Source organism: Drosophila takahashii, chromosome 3L (genome assembly GCF_030179915.1).
Source record: "Drosophila takahashii strain IR98-3 E-12201 chromosome 3L, DtakHiC1v2, whole genome shotgun sequence".
In the NCBI taxonomy this organism is placed as follows: Eukaryota; Metazoa; Arthropoda; class Insecta; order Diptera; family Drosophilidae; genus Drosophila; species Drosophila takahashii.
In genome coordinates this window covers 4,726,122-4,747,230 of record NC_091680.1, presented here as the reverse complement: position 1 = coordinate 4,747,230, position 21,109 = coordinate 4,726,122, and the positions used below count along the sequence as shown (strand labels likewise).

Below are 21,109 nucleotides of genomic sequence, written 5' to 3'. Positions count from 1 at the left end.
CGCAGCTGGAGTTGAACTTATGCCCAAATATTTAAGCTAGTTTTTTTGTTTTACATATATTTCGATTTTTTTTGCTGAAATTCCATTTCAATTTTTTGCTTGTTTTAGTTATTCTTTAGCTAAGGTTTTTGGGGGATTCTTTTTAATTAGGCTGCCTTAAGTAAAGTGATTTTTTGAGCTGGAGAATGGTTCTACTTAAAGTTAGTTTTTGGGTTCTTTAGAGGGAAGAATTGGGGATTTTTCGGGGCAGTGAATGGGACTTTTTTGGGGCAGTGTTCTATTGTTTCTCGTGAGATTTTTGATATATTTGTATTGTAATGCTGGAAAACTGGATCGTTGAGCAGTGAGTTACAGGTGAGAGGGAGCAAGAGAGTGAGAGATTTCGTGATTATCGGAAATGATTTGGTTACTTATCCAAGTTAAGTCTTTTTCGAGATTGGTACATGAACTTAATAAGAGATTTTTGATTCGTTCGATATAGTCTATCGGTATAGGATAAAGTGCGTAACAGGCAGAGGATCTGTATCCTTATAGAGATATAGAGCTGGATCCCTGCTTTTTTCATAGTAAGCAATTATAGTTTGGGGCTTTCCGTTTCCTCTATACCATAAAGTTGAATTTATGCTAATTAAACGTTTATATAAGTAGGCCAAACATAACAGTGTCTTAAAGCATTTCCATTTTAGCATTTCGCTCAGTGTATACATGGTAAAGTAATCGAGATATAGAGATATAGATATAGAGCAGCCATACATGTAAATATCGAGTAAATATCGAGGCGTTCAATATAATTTTGATTGATGTATGGGTAGTAGGGGAGAGTGGGGGAATTTCGTCACAGGGGCAATTTCGTCACCTGCAATATCTCGGAATCCAAAAGTCGTAAAAATATATAATTTTTTTGTTTTAGTCCTTCAAGACGGCCAGACACAACCAATGCATTTGTTTTGCACAGAAGGCCAAGATAATTAAGCTATAATATTAAATGTGTTTTAACAGTTCAAAAGCTACATTTAGTTCTCGACGAAATTTTTTCTGTACGCCATAATTCAAAAGGAATAAGATACACGATTTTTTATATAATACACAGTGCTATAATGTGCATTTCTGCGTCAGTGATTTTTAACTTCGCGCCTAATTTCGCAAGAAAAATATTTATTTCTAAAAAAGTACGGTCTGGGGAAATTTCGCCACCCTACGCTAAGGGTAAATTCGCACCTATTTTAAATACATATTTTTATATTTGACGAGCTGGCTAACGAACAGACTACCAGCAGCAGCAACAAATATAGGACGTCAACAAAAATGGTGCGCTTGATCAGTGTAGCATATTTTCAGGCGTTAAACTCCCTACATTTTTCAGGTGACGAAATTTCCCCAGTTGTGTGGTGATTTTACCCCCCTGTGTGGTGAGATTGCCCCAGTATATTGGTTTTACATTTTATTTTTTTATAAATCACCAAGCTAATTAAAAAAATAGGGGAATGTCACATTTTAAAGCTTGGTGCTAACCGCATTCAACAATAAAAATAGAAATATGATAACGTGTCTCAAGATGGACAAAAAATAGCTTTGAAAAAATGCTGACGAAATTCCCCCACTCTCCCCTACATATAGAAAAGTATTTGGATTGGTTGGGTTTTTGGTTTTTGGATTGGTTCTTCTGAAGCCGTTGAATGTTGTTCTTGTGTTCTCGTGGGTTGGGTATACACGTATAAGGTGAATATATATATATTTTGTTATGTTTATGTATATATAAGATGTAAATATATGTGGGTATTACAATCATATGTCTGTTCAGATACGTTTATAATGCAAGTGTCTGTGTGTCTGATTTATGATTCTGATTCTGAATGTACGTGTATATAGCGTGGCTAATATATCTTTGATCTAGCAGTTTAGCAGAGGATTACAGTTCTCTATATGAAGGTCATCTAATGGGCAGGAATGAGTACAGTTTGTTTTTATGGCAAAAAGGTACAATACTTGTATATATCATTTTTAGACTGATCGGGTTTTAGCGCTAAGCTTTTGCGGCTGGACAAAATGCTTAAATAGAAAAGGAAATCATAGAAATCAAAAGATCAGAAAGTTCTCCCCTCGTTTTTGGTCGCGTTTTTATAAAAATAAAAATTCGTTTTCGTTTCTCATACTACCAAAAAATATTGCACAATCGGAATCTAGAAAATATAACGCGCTTATCAAATATCCATCGTATTTAGCATAATTATCTGTATATTCCTATAAATATAATTTATATATTTCCATTGTAGCCTAAGTTTTGGTTTTACTTTTGGGTAAAGTTTTTTCGAATTCTTGTGGGTTATATTAACATGCAGACATCAAAAAGTTACGCGATTTTAGTTTTCTTGTGTATAATTTTATGTTTTATCGTAAGGAGTAACCATATCATATGTCTTAGATTTGCTTTTGGGTTTAGCTGCAATTGATGAGGGGCTTTTCAGAATTTTTGACGTTGGTTTCAGAATTAAGTTAAATAGTTGAGATTTAAGGAAGACACTTTGAGAAAATATGAAAAATAAAAGGTTATTGTAAAGGAAGACTTAAGAAGGCGAAGAATAATTCATTTAGATTTAAAAAAAAATGTATCAATTGAATTACTAAGAAAACAAATTAATAGAATTTTGAAGAAAATTCAATCACAATTCTATCTTTACTTTCAATTTCGGATTATTTTCGAATTTCTGTTTTTGGTTTTGTGTTTCTATCTTAAACCGTTTTGGCTACCGATTGAACTTTCCGTTAAAAGATTAGAAAATCCAAAATAAATTCTTCATTCTCAGAACTTTCACAGAATATAAAATCATATATTTAAACCAACGTCATAGATATTTTCGCACCCTCTGACTAGCCAGATATTATATCGTCTTAGTTATAGCTCCAAAGCAACTTTAGCTAGCTTAGATTGTAGATTGTGGTGTGTAAGTATTACATTTATCGTACATATGTATAGTATCATTGCTATTAGCATGTGTTTACTTCTTTTTTTTTTTGAGAACCCCTTCACCCAACTTAAGCATTGCTATGTAGTATTTATATAGATCGTGTGGAGTATGAACTAAGGGTAGCAAAACTAGACTAGAATACAGTTTGGTTTCCTCTTGCTAGCGAACTCCTTGACCCCGTTTGCTTATAAATTCGTTTCAGTTCTGTGGGGTGGCAGGATGTTGGATGACTGGGTGGTACTGCTCGCTTTGGTGGCCACAGCTCCTCCGGGAGTGGCCATCCTGACCCGCTCACCCACGCCGGGACCCAAAATCCTGCGCTGCAGCATTCTAGCGGCCGCAGCTGCTCCAGAAGATCCCTGCAGTAAGACTCCGGGATTAGATCCTCCATTTCCATTTCCTCCCCCATTCATGGACCATTCGTTTTGCTTTAGCAGAAACTGCTTTACATTATATTCCATCTGGGCTATATCCACATTCTGGGTGGTCGTATGCAGCTCTGCCTGAACCGATCGCGTTTTGTCCGTATCATTGGGATAGTACTTGTAGTTCAGAATATCACACGTGGGCTGTTCGGGGCAGATGAGCTGCGGAGCCTCGGAGCCCGAGGATGTGGACTCATCAGCTGGACCGCCGACCCCCGAAACGGTGGTGGTGTAGGCCACCGGCAAACCCGATCGGGTGGTTCTTCTATAATAGGTAGTGCACATTTCCGTTTTCTTGGGGGGAACTTCAGTTGTTAGGGGATTTTCCGGCAGCGAATTGCTAGTAATATCCGTCTTGGGTGACAACGAATCCTCTGTGGATTTTTCGGGATAACCATTCGTCAGTTGCTGTGGCGTAGTTTTATAGCCCGAATCCATGGATAGTTTCTCTATCGATATGGAGTCCATCCTATCCAGCGTGGAGTACGAGGACTGCCTTTCAGTGCCCGAATTCGAATCGCTGGTTGGAGGAGCCTGCTGCAGATTCCGCTGCTCCAATTGCTGGGTATTATGCTGAACCCATTCGGCCACTCGACTGAGTTGTTGTCGTCTTAAAAGGACACTTTCCTGGTAATCAATTATATCGCTAATGGAACTGGAATTGGCCGAGTGTTTCGGGGAATTCACGCCGGGATTTGTGGTTGATTCGACTTTCGTTTCGATGGCTTCTAGTTCGGGTAATTCCACCTGGGGTTCTAGAACCGGTTGAAGTGCCACGTTCTCGTGCGGAGCAGCAGGTCCTTGCCAGGCTTCCACCGCCGACTGGGCATTGCTCTCCTTGCTGGTGATAATGTCCTTGCCATCGTTGAGTTCTTCATCGAGCAGCTTCTCGCGACGCTTGTAGATCACCGGGGTGTAGGTTTCGATGGACTCCAGGTTGTCCAGCAGGATGTTGCTCTGGCCATTTTGCTGGATTCGCATGGCGCACAGGCGGGGTCCACGGTACTTGGGATTCTCCGCCTGAAAAGGGAATACATTTGTAAATAAATCTGGGAGTAAAATATTAAACAAATTTCAAATCTCTTAAAAAGGTGTCTAAAAGTATGCAACAATATATTTAGAAACCGAAAGACGTCTTTCTTTTAAGTGATTTCTAAACGACGGTATTTACATATTTTCTGGATTTTATAACGAATTTATGGGGTTTTTGAAATTATCGAAAAAGCTGTCTAAAAGTATGCAACAATATACATATTTTTTCTGCTTACTTTAGACACTTTTGTAAATGATTGAAAAAATCTCGCTTATTTCATCTTTTAAATAAATTTTGAAAAAAACAAAATTTAGTGGTGTTTTAAAACCTTTTTAAAAAACGTTTAAAAGTAGGCAACAATATTTTTTAAACCCTAAGACTACTATATATTTTTCATTGCATATTTTTAGACACCTTTATAAGTAGTTTTATTACACTCTTTCCAACCTTAATCGTTTTGATTAGATTCCTGTTGAAGGTCTCAAACATTTTGGCCCCCTCGCAGCTGCTGGTCTTGTTGCTCCACAGACTCTGGACACTTCCTGAGTTGGTGGACTTCAGTTGAGTTCCTGAAGAAGCAGCAGGAGCTGCACTTCCTGGCGGAGCCACTGGAGCAACTGGCTTACTGGGCGGCGGTTCGCAGACATCCTCCAGTTTGGGAGTCACCGATTGCTGTGGGGGATTGGTCTGCTCGGAATCCAAAAGACTGGGTTGCGAAATACCCGACAACAGAGGTTTACTCGATTCATCTTCCAAATCATCCTGTACTATGCCCACTGCACTGGCTTCGTATTTATTCAACAGTTGCAGGGCAGTTCCTCCGCCATCCAGAAATCGCCTCTGATAACCCGTCCTCAGCTGGCCAAGATTACTCGTCTCCAGGAGATACTTTTCCGCAGCATAGGCACCCAAATGCGTAGTGGGATACATCATCGTCGAGGTGGTCAGCTTTCCATTGCCGAATTCTCCATTCTGAACTCCAGATATTGCAGTTCTTTCGCAGAGACGATGATGTCCCAATATGGGATTCACCATCAGATCATCTTTTTTGGCCGGCGTAAATAGCTTGTCCATATCGTTGAGATCCGAAACGGAACTCTTGGTCTCCGATATCACCGAATCACTGGACTTGACCATCTTCATGAGATACGGACTATTGGTTCGCGATGGTGAGTTCAGATTGCTATGACACCGCAGACAAAGTTGATTGGTCAGCGGTTCGTTTAATCCCGATGATCCAACGCCAAGTTGCAGCTGATGGGGCGTTTGGGTGGCCACCGAATAGGAACGCGATACATCGGCGAGGACCTGGAGGTCCTGTTTGCTGCACTGACACGTATCGCAGTGTTTTACCTCATTTGCCTTCAGTTCGTCCTCGAGGAATTTCGCCATTATTGTTGGCGATATCATATCGGGATTATTAGTGTTTGTTTGATTTGCATTATTATTGATAATATTTGTATTAGTTTGATTGTTGTTGCACTTATTAATGCTGCTGGTGTTGTTATTATTATTATTGTTGTTGTTGTTAAGCGTGTCCTTGTTGTTGCTGCTGCTGATATTGTTGTTTGTGGATTGATTCGTCTGCTGTTGAGGATTTGTGACCGCATTCCCATTGGCGGCATCTAAATTTGGTGGGAAAAATATTTAAAATTAGTGGGTGTTTTTTATAAGGTAGAAATATTTTATTTTAAGCAATTTGAGCCATGTTTGTTAGGGAAAAACTCATTTTGGTTATAAGAAATATAAAAGCCATAAATGAACTGAAAAGATAAAATTGCTGTAACTGGAAAATAAATGTAATTAAATATTTGTATGTTAATAACGGAATTGTTCGTCTATTTATAAAGGCATTTTAGTTATATTTTTTGTAGACCAAATATAAGCATAATAAATTAATTTAAAAATTGTTTCTTCAGTTTAGCATAGTAATTTTATTATGTTGGCTTGAATTTTATCTAAGTTTTAATAGCTTTCAATTTAATTTATTATTCATTTCAAAGCTGAATAGAAAATTAAATCTCAATAAACGACAATTCATTTTACAAGAAAATTATGCCTAGTAAAAACAAATTCCCTCCAATTTAACTATGCCTTTTGTGAAACTCGACATTTCGGCAGCAAAAGCATTTCTCTGGCAAAAAATTTGCCTCATCAAATATGCATGTATTAAAACTAACAAAAATTGCCCAAATTGATCAACAAAAAGTTTTTGGCCACAATCATGCCTCAGCAGCATTTTCTGACCAACAATATGTTTACAACACAAGCATGTAAATATTTTCGAGACTGAACTGAAAAAATCCTGCCAAGAGTTATTTTGCAGTAGTTTCAAATTGCAATTTATGGCAACAAAAACGGCAAACAATGAGGCGGAAAAAAATGGAATAATAAATAAAAATTAAATTGAAATGCTGGCAATTAATGCAAATGAACAATAACCGAAGAGGAATAAATGGCAATACAGAGCACAATGATGTGGAATATATGTAATTACGAGGCAGAAATCAAATTGTAAACTTTTCGCAGCCTCCACAGAAAATGCCAATCAATCAAATAAAATCAGTACGTTCGGTAAAGTAGCAAACATTTTTGCAAAAATATTTAAACAAGTATTTTATTGGAGAAATAATTATGAAAGTAAATGGCCAAGGAAAAGCAAATAAAATAAAAGTATGTAACATTGAATATTTTTCGATTTTATGTGAAAAGTTTTTGCAACATAAAAACTATTTAAATAACTCTTGGAAATATATTTTATATTCTAAATTAAAGTTGTTTGTTTTTTGCATTATTGTAATAATTGAAAAATAAACCTTTTAAATAAAATAAATATTTCTTAAATTAAATCTGAGGACGGAAATCAAAATGTGAACTTAACGCAGTCTTCCTGATTCAATCCGGTGCCTAGAAAACGTAAATCAATAAATCCAAAGTCAAAAAGAGACGAAATCAGGCGGAAATGGGGAAAAAAATCATAAAAAATCATAGGGTTCAACATGGTCTACTAACACCTACCGATTCCCCTCATCGAATAGACCATGGCCGTCGGCGGGAAGGGGCAGGCGGAGGGGGGCGGCGAATCGGAGGCCGGAAGCACTTTATAGGAAGCTGTGGTGGCCACGCCCACTCCGCTATTGCTGCACTCGGAATCGGAATGGGAGTTCGTCTCCAATCGCATGTACGCCGACACCTTCGACTGAATATCAATGGGGAGCTGTGCATAGGAAAACATCATTAAGTGGGGGGGATATTTTCTATCTTATATTACACTTTGAATAGGACAGAGATACCCACCGATGACACTTTTTGGGACACAAAACTATCCGGCTTGCACTGCAGCAATTGGATGGCCAGGCTAATGTCGGCCTTGTAGCGTTCCTGGGCAGGAAGAAAAGAGAGCAGAAAGGACACAGATAAGAAAGAGTCACGGAAGTGGCATAAACGAGCAGGATTACACTGCGAAAAAATTGTATTGTAAAATAACAAAAATATTTTTATTTCTTACTTTACTATGTAAATCTTATAAATGATAACCCATGAAATAATATTTTGGTTCAATAACATAGTTTTAATATTTAATACTTCCTTAAATATTAATATATTATAATTAAAAAAAAATAATACCATCTTAAATATAGGATATATATTAAAATGTTATATATTTCCAATTTAAATTGCCGAAAAAGCATTTTTTTTAAACATATTTATACCCGTTACTCGTAGAGTAAAAGGGTATACTAGATTCGTGCAAAAGTATGTAACAGCTAGAAGGAAGCGTTTCCGACCCCATAAAGTATATATATTCTTGATCAGGGTCACTAGCCGAGTCGATCTAGCCATGTCCGTCTGTCCGTCTGTCCGTCTGTCCGTCTGTCCGTCTGTCCGTCTGTCTGTCTGTCCGTCTGTATGAACGCTGAGATCTCAGAAACTACAAAAGCTAGAAGGTTGAGATTTCCCACACATATTCTTTGGCTTCCTACGCAGCGCAAGTTTATTTTAGCCGAGCGCCACGCCCCCTCTAACGCCCACAATCGCCCACTAACGATTTTAAAATGGGTCCTGCGCCCACATCTTTAAAGATTTCCGAGAAGTATAAATGCAATTTTGTTGTGTATATTTATACCTATCGAAATGTAGAAGACATTTTTCAAATCGGACCATTCATTAAAAAGTTATACGCTTTATAAATTGTCAACATATATCTATCTCCCTCGCACTCCCTTTAGCTGAGTTACGATTATTAGTCGGGACACCAACCCGGCACAGCGTTCGCACTCCCTTTAGCTGAGTGACGGGTATTAGATAGTCGGGACACCAACCCGACTATAGCGTTCTCTCTTGTTTACTTATTATTTTCTCTCACTTAAATGGCTTAAACCGTATTATTCCGAGTTATACAAAAAACAAAAAATAATTATTCGGAACGGTAGGATCGTTAGCTAAAAATACAAGCTTAGAAAATATTTTGTTCGCTATTTTTGTATCCCAAAAGCGGGAAGTTTTTCTCAGTCCTTTCGTTTTTATGCGGTTGGTTGCTACTCTGTTTGCTTGGGTTAGTTTGTATGTGTAGCTTCTTGCTTCTTTTGACACTTTTCGTATGCAAATGTCAAATATGTTTGCTGTTCGTTTTGTTTTCACTCGACTCCTGCCACTGCAAAAGTTCACTTCACTTCCCTTGCCCCAAAAACCCTTTTACACATTGTTAAGAAAACTTTTTTCAAGGGGTATTTCTGCGATTGAAGGTGTGTTGGGTTAGGAAATCTTTTTTGGGGGCTTATAATATCATTTCAGATTTTACAAACAATACTGAAGTAAGTATTTTAAATCAAAGTAATTCAAAAATGAATTTAAAATTATTTAAAAATGCTGCTACTGTTTTTCCAATATTCTTTATGAGTTTGCCTGATAATCACAGATTTTAAATAAAAAATCTACTCCCTTTAAACCCCAATCCAATTTATTAATAAAACATACTCCAGGATACTTTGGTAACCGATATCCTTAACCCTCTGAGGACAGCCTTCTTAGTGCTTTTGTGCATTTTGGTGTCAGCGGCAGAGCCTCAAAAAGTTCGCTCCTGTTTTCCTTTTGTGTCCGTGTTTTTTCATTTTATTTTTGTGGCACAACACCAACATACATACAACACACACATAGACACATTCAGGAGCAACTTTTAGATGCCTTTTTAAATTTTCACAAATGCGATGCACTCGAACTTGTTAAACAAGCAACAACAACAGCAAAGAAAAACAGGAGAAGGGAAACTGAGGGGGGAAACTGAGCTACAACTGCATTGGTGACCCAAATACAACAACAACACCGCAATAGTAACACAACAACAGCTTCGGGGAAAATGGAAAATGCAGGATGGCAGTAACGGCATTTTGCACCACGTTTACCAACACTTACACGCCCCGCCGCCCAACCATTTTTCCAGCTCCGTTTCTGTTCGTTTTCTCACGCTGCATTTTCACACTACTGGGGGAAAAATGAAAACCAAGGGAAAACAGCACACAGAGGGAAAATGTCATACCAATGGATAAATTAATATAGGTCCTGTGATTTTACAACACTGAAAAGGATAGACAAAATAAAAGCAACGAATTTCTGAGTTAAAAAAATCATTACATTCTTTTAGGCTGTATTTTAAAAGGTTTTATTTCGCCAAGAATTGTTACATCACATTTAAAAGAATTACATTTAAAAAAAGACCACGTCAGGAATGTTTTTTCGAAATTTTTCCACAGGATTACCGTGCTAAATAATTCATTGCATACTTTTGGAGACCTCGTGAAATGATTTCAACCCTCTCAATTTTTCTACGTGCAGAGAAAACAAGGAAAAGCGCCGTGGAAAATAGGAAAATACGAGTGAGAGCCTTGCAAGGAACTGCGAAATGACGCCGCTTGCATTTTATGTTCATTTTCCCTTATTTTTCTTTTGCACGTCTTCCCTGGCATTTTTATTATTTTGTGTGCACTCCGGGCTCTGCGCTGCCAGCAATTTTATAAATAGAAAAATGCATAAAAATTGCATGAAATAGGAATGAAATAAATTCCAACTGGGAACCGGAGGCGAAGGAGCATTTGGGGGCGTGGCAAAGTGGCAAGTGGCCCGGCTTGGAAGTGGCAGCTAAATAAGCGGATGCATTGATTGAACTCGAAAATGTTGATTGTCAGTTGGAGCAAAGCGTGAAAGTAATTTCTTTAAGCAGGGGCATTATTGTGTTGGGAAATGGAATTCCACTCTCATCCCGAATTGATTGATGGATTACAGCCACAGCTTACTCGTATTTTCTTGTATTTTTCGATTGTTGGTTCTTATTATGATTTTTAGATTATTTTCTGTTATACCCTGAAGCTTTGCAATTGTTGGGATGCAAAACGTTTTTGATCCTCTTAGAAGATTTCTTTTTAAAATTTCTTTTTACTGAAATATATATTTTTTTACATAAAATTTTAAGTCTATGGAAACTGAAAATCATTTGAAAGCGTGTATGATTATTTTACTTATTTATTAAGAAAAAATATTTAAAATCCCTGAAGATTGAAAATCATTCGAAAAACTGTCTAAAGTTTTTTTTCAATTCGACTTCCTTTTTAAAATTGCATTCATCTTAGGCAGTGAAATTAACTAAGGATAGTGAGATTTTTTATGTAAGGAAATTCGCAAATCTAAAATTATCAGCAGTGAAATATAATAAGTAGCAAATTTTATATATTAAAAGACAAAATCAAGTAGTCATGATTTAATCTACTTGAACTTAACTTGTAAGGCATAAAATTGTAAACTTTGTGGCATTTTGAGCCCCAGCTCCCCAGATCGTATTCCTTTGATCCCTTAACAGTTTCGCCAACTTGATTGACCCAATTTTTTTGCCGGCGATGCGCATCTCTTCAATCCATTTTAGTGGCGCAGCTGCAGCCATAAACAAGAGCACCCGGAAAACCCGCTTTTTCATTCCATCAACTGCCATCGGCAGCCCTTCAAAATCCATTTGCCCAACTGGCCTCAGCACGTTCGATGCACGGCAAATGCAAAATAAATTCCCAACTTTACACCCTTTAATGAAGTGCCTCGAGCTCTGAGCACTGAGCTCTGCTCTGAGCTCTCTACGTATGCCAAGGACTCCAAGGACTCCTGGGCGTTAAATTTAAAACGTGCCCCGGCACCACTCTCCATCGATTCGAATCGAATCGAAACGAAACGATTTTAATTAAAAGCAGAGCTGGGAAGCTCCACATATTTAGCATTGCGTGATTGCAGCACTGAGTGCATGTCGGGGAAGTAATAAAGATAATTGAATCATTAGCGTGTGTAAGCTAATTGTATGCATTTCATTAGCGGCCCATAAAAAATCCCCTTTATTTTTGCGCAAATGAACTTCATCTAAGCTGCATATAGATGCTGGCATTGGACCAAAATCAAACATCATCAAAGCCGGATTAATTGCGATGGGGCAAAGGGAAGGGGAAAAGGATTTTTATGGCGATTAAACAAGGACCTGTAGTTGCAGTAAAAAATCAAACAGGGGTTTTTCGTTTCTAAAATGATATATTCCTAAGGAATAATTATTTTAAAATATATTTTTAAATAAAAATTAACATTTGTAAATATTATTAGAGATTTTAAAATAGTTTTAGAGGTGCCGTAAAGTAGACTTTAAAATATATAAATAATAAAATGGATATAGCACACTTTTAGGCAAATTCAAATGTGTTACTTTGCATAGATAAAACCAAAAATAGTTGCATCAAATTAGACATTCTTTTTAATATCCTTTTAATATGTAGTAACCGCACTCAGATGTAATTAATTCTCTCATCAGATTCCCCTGCTATATTGCATGCGACATAAAATTCATTGCATACTTTGCGGCTGCTGGCACGCGGAAAACCTGCAATAAAAAAAGGGGAAAAGCGCGAAAAAGCGAGAGTGCAGCAAAGGAAAAAGCGTAGCACATTCGTAGGCCGCAAGTCTGATTGCCTTTTGTCCCTCTGTTTGTGCGGCTTCCAACCCCTTTTTTCTGCCCCTCCATTTTCTTTTTTTTAGGTTCCCTTTTCCGGTGGCTTAGAGTCCGTCACGGCTTTTGTGCAATTTCACGCTTGTTTGCTGACCAACAGCTGACCGCAAGCCCAAAACCAGAGCTCCTAGAAAGTAGGGAAAATGGTTTGGAAAACAGGGGAAGGGGAGGAAAAGGAGAAACGCGGAATTTCCATCGAGGTGACATGCATGTATGTTTGCCATTTGCGGTGGCTTTTGATTCGCCAATAAAACGCGATGACAGGGACGCCCAGTTTATGAATAGCATGCCAAATTGTCAAATAGCTGCGAGGTGCCAGCTTCGAAATGAATAATAAATTCGTAATGGCCGGGAAAAACAATCAAATTGGGGCCAAAAGGAAATTACACATTAGCGAGCTTCCAGGACCTTCAGCAATTAGTAAAATCAAATAATGGGGGACTGCATGCGAAAAACCCCATTGCAATTTTTGGGTGCTCATAAAGTATTTAAGTGTTTATGGCCAACGCTTAAAGTTGACATAAAATTCGGTTTAACTGCCAGACAGTTGCGTTTTTATAGCCAAAAAAGAGTTTAATAGTTTGCAGTTTAGTCGTGAATGTTATCAGAATAGTAAAAATAATATGAACTGCAGTTGGATTAAAAGTAGTTTGAGAATTTTAACTACAATAATAGCAACAAAAAATAAACGAAATATTAAGATACTGAAATACTGACAGAAATCACTTAAAAAGGTGTCTCAAAGTATGAAACAATTTATTAAAAATTAATCATTTGAAATTAAAAAATTTTAATTGCATACTTTTAGGCCGCCATATAAATGGTTCAAAAATCCTAGTTAAATCTAATTAAATTTGTTTCAATTTATTTATGTTATATTGCAAAGTCCCCTTTATTTTGAACTTAACTGAAAATAAATTGCTTTCAACAAAGTAGAGCTCATATATTTTAAAACATGGTAAATTAATTTGACAATATTATCCAACATGTTTTGGCAATTTAAATTATAGTCATACATTTATCCAGCATCTCCATTAACAACTACGCAGTTCCGATTAGACCCGCATGAACATTTAAACCCCCCCCCCCTCCCTGTTTCTTGTTTTTGGGTGGAAAATGCCCCTCCGGAAAAGCAAGTTGGAAGCTCTGTTTGTGTCATTTGGTCCACGAGAGATTTCCGCCCCACAGACACACACACAAATAAGTAAATAAGCCCATGCCCACATACATGTTAGCCTATAACTGGCGATGCATGTGCACAAATATTATGGTTAATTATGTGGCACAGTTTTCCTGCTGCTAAAACACGCCCACAAAACACGGTAATTTTCCTACTCTAATTAACATTTTTCTCTGCTTTTCCACGCTTCTGCTTTTTTATTTAACGAATGCGGTTTAACCCTGTCTTTAAGTTCGACCAACCGCAAAATCAAAACCACAAATGCAAATGCCAACTAAATTATGAGAAAATTAATTTCCACAGATGACAGCAGCAACAACATCAGCAGCAACAACAACAACTACAAGAAGAACAAGAGCAGGAGAATTGCATAGTAAATTAAGTTACTGCAAAAGGGGTTTTGGCTCAGGGGCGGCTGAATCTAATTAGTTGCTCAAAAGCCCTGGCAAACGCAGCGTAGAAGGGTTTAGTTCAGAGTGGGTGGATGGGTGTTTCAGTGGGTGGGAGCAGCACCCAGTGGGTTGGCGGACTTGGACTAGCTGGCAGATAGACGGAGACAGGCATTTGAGTTAAGTGAATCTGCATGTCATTCATGTCAGGACATTTAGTGCACCAGGATGCGCCGAGATGATGGTGTTCCACTGCGGGAAAACTCCATCAAATATTTTGGCATGCTTTTTGAAAGCCATTGTTTTAGAATATTTATAATTATAATTAATTATAAGTCTTTTATTTTTATGTCTTGAAGGGTAGCTAAACAGAAGGTGTATCACTCACATTTTAAGCAATTTAAATGTCATATTATAAATATATAAACTAAATATTTTGACCAATAAATGTCAAATGTCAATGTTAAAATATTTTTTAATTATATTTCTAAATCCCAAATAATTTTTCTGAGTGCTGTGTAGCGGCTGCTTATGCATCTGGCCAATTAGTTTGAGCCTGGCTGCATTCTGGCATTCGGATTTATGTGATTAATCCGAAGGTGCATCGTCATCCCTCACCCTCTTCCCTTTCAACTAGGATAACACAGCAACTACAATTCAAATCCGTATAATCAGGAAGGAAAAAAACGGAGCTGCATGGATGGGCTCCAAAATTTGGCTAGGCAGAAAACAACAAGAAAATGCTGAAATGTCAACATTTCCCCATAAATACACTCTCGCATACATGGACCCAAAAATTAGCATAAGCGTAAACATTGCCAAGTGGCATTTAGGGAGTAAAACAAGGGGGGTTTGGGGGGTTGAGGATAGAGGGGTGTGTTGTGCACACTTCGCTTTTGGGCCAAGTCAAACATTTTGGCACTGCATTAAATACACAGAATTTGCACAATGCCCAAATGGAGACAGACATTGGACGATGGAGGTGAGAGGTAAAAGGGGGTTCCATGAACATTGCCAAAAGCAAATAAAATTGCCCAAAAAACCATCAGGACCCACTGATGATTGGGCGCTTTACTATGGCCCGATGTTGCCATCTATACATACATATATTTTGTATTTTGCTTTCGGTGGCAAGGGTTTAATGCTCGCTTGTGCGTGGCAAATTTGTAGAATTTACATTTTTATTTCGCTCGGCCAGAGAAATATTATGCAACACATGGCGAGCATTAAAAGGGCTGTGGAGCTAATGAAGGCCGAAGGGCTCTGAATACCCTTAAGATGATTGGTATGGGTGTTAACGCATTTATAAGTGGGATTATAATGGACCAAGTGTCATTATACATTTATTTTGAATTTCATAAGGAGCTTAAAAAGAGGCTTTTAAAGTAAATATAATATTTATTACTTTATCACTATTTATTATTTAATTTTTTCATTGACTTGAATAATTCGTTGCATTTACAAAATGATTACAGTTTTTGTTATATTTTTGTTATATTTTCTTTATTTAGAAGTTTTAAAATACGTTTTAAAAATTAATACTTAATTTAATTTTTATGTGTTTAAAATTTATTTTTCACTTTTCTAAAATTTATTCCTAATTTGTTCTATTTTTTATGAGTTTATAAGTTTGTTACTATTGCTGCTCCCTCTTTCTACTTCCTTATCATTTCGCAAGTTATTATTTTAATATAATACCCGAAGCTAAACAAAATGCCACAGTTAGGTTTTCATAAGATGCTACTTATAGCCCTTTAAATATTAAGGAATATAAAAGTAGAATGTTTTACAATACCTATAAAAATATATTGCTATAGGAATACAATAACCGAGGCAAGTAAATTCCTTTTATGGGCGAAACTTCCTTGGAATGCAATCAATGCCAGCATAAGACATACTCGTATATCAACAGTTAAACCCGAATCATTTCGAACTTTTCACATTCCCATTCACAAAGTTAATGTACCTTTTCCACCGCCCATGAATCGAAATACCACTGAAAAGGCAAAACAAAACTAAAGCAAAATCATTGAAACTTGTATGGGGCGCATCATTTATTCATCACGCACAGTCTGAATGACAGAAGGACATGGTCGTACATTATTGTTTGCCACCCTCGCTTTATCCACATATATCCCCCATATATTCCCCTATATCCTTATCCAAACACTCGCACACATTCGAGTCGGTCAATCATGAAAATGGCCATAAATATATATGTTTGTGCGTTCTGTTTGCATTTGTATTTTGTGCTTTATGTTTCCTTCGATTTGAAAGTCCAAAACTCAAGATCCACTTCGAAAGTGTGGAAAGTGCGAAAGTTCTTCAGCTTCTTGACTTCTAAAAAAGTCAACCCAACAATAAGATGAAGCTAATCTTTTCTGTTGATTTATGCGAATTTATTTTGGGCAAGGATATCTTTATCGCTATTTTGACCACAAAACAGCAAGGAAAATCATTTTAAAGTGCAGAACACATAAATTTAAAATCCACTTCACCAAGGACTTATTTAAATTTCCTTTTCAAGAGGTCTGGTTAATACGAAAGTGAGAAACCAGAATTTCTGCACCTGTTTGCTTTTCTTTTTAACCTCCTCCCCTTTTATTTTCTTTTTGTGGGTTTGCATTGCTGTTTTTCATGTTTTTTTTATTTTTCCTTTTTCTTACCGAAAGCAGATGTAATTATTTTTAATGAGCGACTGCAAAATTACACATGAAACACATCAAGGAGGAGGGCGAAAGAAATGTTTATATGGGTCGAAGTGTGTCTGGCGAAATAAAAAGAAAAATGTCCCCTTAATTCTCGGCAAGAAAAGGCAAAAATCAGAGTGAAAAATGTGGAAAATCATCATCGTCGTGAAAAGGCCCCAAAGGCCATCAAATCTTTCAATCTAAAATCCAAATATTGTAACATCATCAAAACCAGTGACTTCATTAAACCAAAAAAAAAAGGAAAGAGAAAGGGAAAGGGAAAAGAAAAACTTATTTCGGTTTCAGGTCAAGAAAATTGTATGTGTGAGTTTCTCTGTGTGCGGCACTAATTTGAGGCTTGTGTTTTAATTAAAAAGGAAAATATATTTGCATGACAGGCACAGCGTTAAAATGCCCCGAGACGAACGCAGCTGACAGCTGGCCCATAAAGCAGCAGCCGCCAAGGACATCAGGATACCAAGGATATCAGGACGACAGGACACCAGGATTCACACACAAGAAAATCAGTTAAGGTGGACGGAGTACGAGGATAATGGCAACGACTGTGTTATGACCAAGAAGAAAGTTTTGGTCGCTAAATGAATTGCTTAATTTATATGGATCTCTTGATTAAGGGGTCTTTGAAAAGAATGTAGAAGCTATTTAATGGAAATTCTTGTTGCCAATTAATTTTAAAAGAATTCAAATATAAATGAAATAGAAATATTGCACCTTAAAATTAAGAGAATTTAATTATCAGTAAAATTGTTTTGAAATTTTAAAGCTAAACCAATATTATATCCAGTATCAATATATCAACAAATTTGAAAATTGATCATTGATATTCTACAAATACGTAAAACATTTCAAACCAATTTTGAAATATATAAAAATCCCTTTCCATTTACTCAATCAACTTTTTACAAATTTGTACTGAAGCCTCAACTTTTGCCAATCAATATGCTCCTCAATAATTCAGCTACCCATTGAGCAAACAAAAGTGGGAATCACGTCAAAATTAAATTGACGGATCGATAAAAAACAGATTTTCCATAAAAATGCGTTTCAATCAAAAAACAAAAATACACAGTATAAAATAAAATCAAAGGGAACGGCAGACACGAATAAAAAAAAAAGAAGTACAAAATATAAAAGGCCGTCGACATTGCGTAAGCGAAACGTGCGAAATGCTGAAAAGAACAAGCCGAGCGTGGAAAATGGGTGGAAAATCCGGGGAAAACATATCACGATGAATCATGCTGCCCAGTTGGCGCCAAATGTCAAAAACAATGCAACCTTGCAATGAAAGCAACACAACAAATTATGATTTACAACAAGGAGAGAGAAGCAAAACCAACGAAAAAAGAATGGCATAAGTAGAATGGAGGAATCACTGTAATTACAAATGCCGAATGAGAGCCCGGGATTAAGTATACGCATTGTTATTATCATACGTGCACGTGTTGCAGGGTTAGAAAAAGAGATTGTTCGCCGAAACACCGGAAAAAAATCTGATTTATACTGACTAACATAAAAAATGGACATTTTAATTTTATAATCAAAGATCGACATTCCATTGGATTTACTCAGCGAGACGGTGTTCTATTTTTATTGCTTACTTTTTAAGCACCTTTTTAAGTAAATTAACAAACCTGATAGATTGTTTGGCAACAACATATCTTTATTATTTTATTTTTGTAAAAAGGTAAGTTTACTTTTTTTATATTATTTACTGTTGTAATTTAGTATTCCCAAATATAGTATTTTTTCCTCTGTGCACCCACAATGTATGTGATTTGTTGTGGTTGTTTTCTTCTTTCGTCACTTTAGGAGCGAATGTTGCACAGGAAACGAAAATTTATTTGCGTGTCGAACAAAAAGGGGAAAAAAAGCGGCAGGAAAACCCGCCGTGAAAATGCGTGGCATGGAAAACAATAAAGAAAACTCAGCGGAAAAGGGGCGGAATCGCAGATGGAAATGGAAGCGGAGTGTTTTGGCGAGAGCAACGTTAAGCAGTTGCAATTAGTGTGGAGTGTTTGGTTACGGTGAGATGGCTGAAAAGGATTCGAGGCGTGTGTGAATAACTTAGCCAAATTGATGAATGCGAGTGAGTGAGCCGGCGAGCGACCATAAATCAAATGGAAAGGTACGAAGCCCCGGATCGAACTAATGAATAGTTAAGGTCCTAAGCGAAAAGGTGGACCAGCAGCAACAGTTTGATAAATGTTGGGGATTGTAAAAGTCTAGGAAGAATTTATTATTTCCTCAAAAATTTAATTAAATATCTCTTATCTCTTATTTTAAACTACAATAAATTCAAACACGAATGAAAGATTTTCTCTCTTTATTAAAGCTTAAGAAAAAATTCTAAAGAAAATTCTCGGACTTGAAAAAATTCCTAGAAATTTCAATGAAATATACTAACAAATCTTTGAGAATAAAAATCCTTTCCCAAAAGCCTTATTGATCTATGGAAAATTCAACAAACCAAGGCAGCTTAGCAACGCAAAATTCATAACTCTTTTTGGCTGGCTGCCTCTCTCGTCTGCTCTATTTATTTAATATTTATTTCAAATTTATTTATTTAGCAGGCCGCCATGCACACACTTGAAAAAAGGCCAAAAATAAAATAGCACACTCACACAGTCGTGCGGAGAAAATGCTATGCCAAAAACGAGGACCACATAGAAAAAGGCCATTTTTGGGGGTTAAAACTTTGAAGCCTCAAAAAGTGGGGGGCGATGGAAAAAACATGAAGAGGGTGGCAGATTTTTATATATATTTAGAAGGCCAGTTGCTGCTAAAAGACCAACCAAAGGTGTTTCAAATGTGTTGCCAAAGTGCTTAAAGTGCCAGGCAAACTATTTGCTCACAATTTTCTTGTTCTCTTTTTTTTTCTCGGGGTCTCCCACGTTTTCCATTTTGCGGGAAAAAGATCGAACAAAGTTTTCACCCTGGTAAGCAGCAGAGCAAAGTGATAATGTGCACAAAGTAAAAGTAAAAAGTAGAGGCAACCGAAACAACCAACAAATAACAAGCAACAACCAACCTACAACAACAGCGAGAGTTGTAAAGCTTTTACACTAAACAACAAAGTTAAGCTGCGTATTTTTTGTTCGCCCTATCTTTTGCAGTTGCACAAGTTTTATGACTACTACAACGGAAGTACAGCGGAGAAATAGGAAATACGGAATACAAATATTCGGAAAAATGCGAGCAACTGTTTTACAACACGCACGTGCAACGCGGCGTATGCGCAATGTCCGTCTCCCAATGGCTGTAAATGCATAAAGGATAAGTAGGGTTGCGAAATAAAACCGTATAATATTATTTCGAACAAAAAACAAAGCAGCTTACATTGAATCGAGCAAACGAAATGCAAAGGAGATTGGGGATTAAAATGGAAAATAAAGGAAATAAACTAAAGAAATGAAAAGAAAGAAAGCCTAAGGAAAATTTAATAAATTCCAATTACTTAAGAGATTGCAAAAACTCCTCGGCAAAATTGCAGGGATTATTCGAAGAGTTAAGCGGATTGTCTGTGCATTCAAAAAAACTATATTCAAATTTAAATGCTTGATTATAAAAATAAATTAAATACTTATTAATCCATTTTCAATGTATAACATATTTTAAAAATAAAAATGATATGGGTATATTATATTACTAATTTATATTACTAATTTATTGAATTTGAAATACTTCATTTAATAAATTTTCAAAATATTTATTATCATATTTTGTTGTATAAATCCCTTTTGCCATTTTTAAAGGCCTATAAAAAGTCATTACTAATTTTCCAAGTGCACCGGAACTGGCACTTTAACCCGCTTGGACTTTCTATAGAGCGATGCCAGCAACAGAGGCCATCAAGATTGATTTATGTAAATGATTGCCACACTTTGCGCCAGATAATAAATAACCCCACGGAGCCAAAGGAAACTAATCAGAAACTAAGAGACAACAAAAGTGATAAAAACGCAAAAAGCGGGGAGCGGAAGGAAAATCGGGGTAAAGGAATATAAAAACCCAAAGGAAACTTCACCGTAATGCAGCACTTGGCTTTTGCCTTTTGACTGACGGACAGACGTTGGGAATTTTTTTGCATGCCACTTAAGCCTTCTCTCTTAGCGCATAGAACAAAGAGAAAGAGACAGCCTCTACTCTGCGAGAAAGAGAATGGGATAGTGGAGCACCGGCAGACACAATGATATATTGCTGATTTGCGTGCCGCAGCCGAGGAAGTTTCCTTTTACAGTTCGCTAAGGGCAATTCGATATGCATACATCAAGTGCAGAGACACGATGAGACTACCAGTTCTCCTTTAGTTCAGATCCAAATCCCGAGCCCATTCCCCCGGGTCACGACCTCCCATTGCAAAGTTGTTACATGGCAAATAG

At 36.9% G+C, this 21,109-nt stretch overlaps 1 protein-coding gene across 2 annotated transcripts in view; it reads right to left on the bottom strand.

The window, feature by feature from the left end:
* Positions 1-2,676: 2,676 nt before the first annotated feature.
* LOC108066040 (ras guanine nucleotide exchange factor B) overlaps positions 2,677-21,109 on the bottom strand; it is a 45,375-nt gene continuing 26,942 nt past the window's right edge. The window contains exons 3-6 of one of the 2 annotated variants that reach the window (XM_070214894.1): positions 7,722-7,805; positions 7,437-7,641; positions 4,872-6,049; positions 2,677-4,411 (exon numbers count right to left, since the gene is read on the bottom strand). In XM_070214894.1, the coding sequence (XP_070070995.1) occupies positions 3,152-4,411; positions 4,872-6,049; positions 7,437-7,641; positions 7,722-7,805 (2,727 nt within the window). In that variant the 3' untranslated portion in view covers positions 2,677-3,151. The remainder of the gene's footprint in view (positions 4,412-4,871; positions 6,050-7,436; positions 7,642-7,721; positions 7,806-21,109) is intronic. The other variant, XM_017154365.3, reaches the window with a different exon arrangement.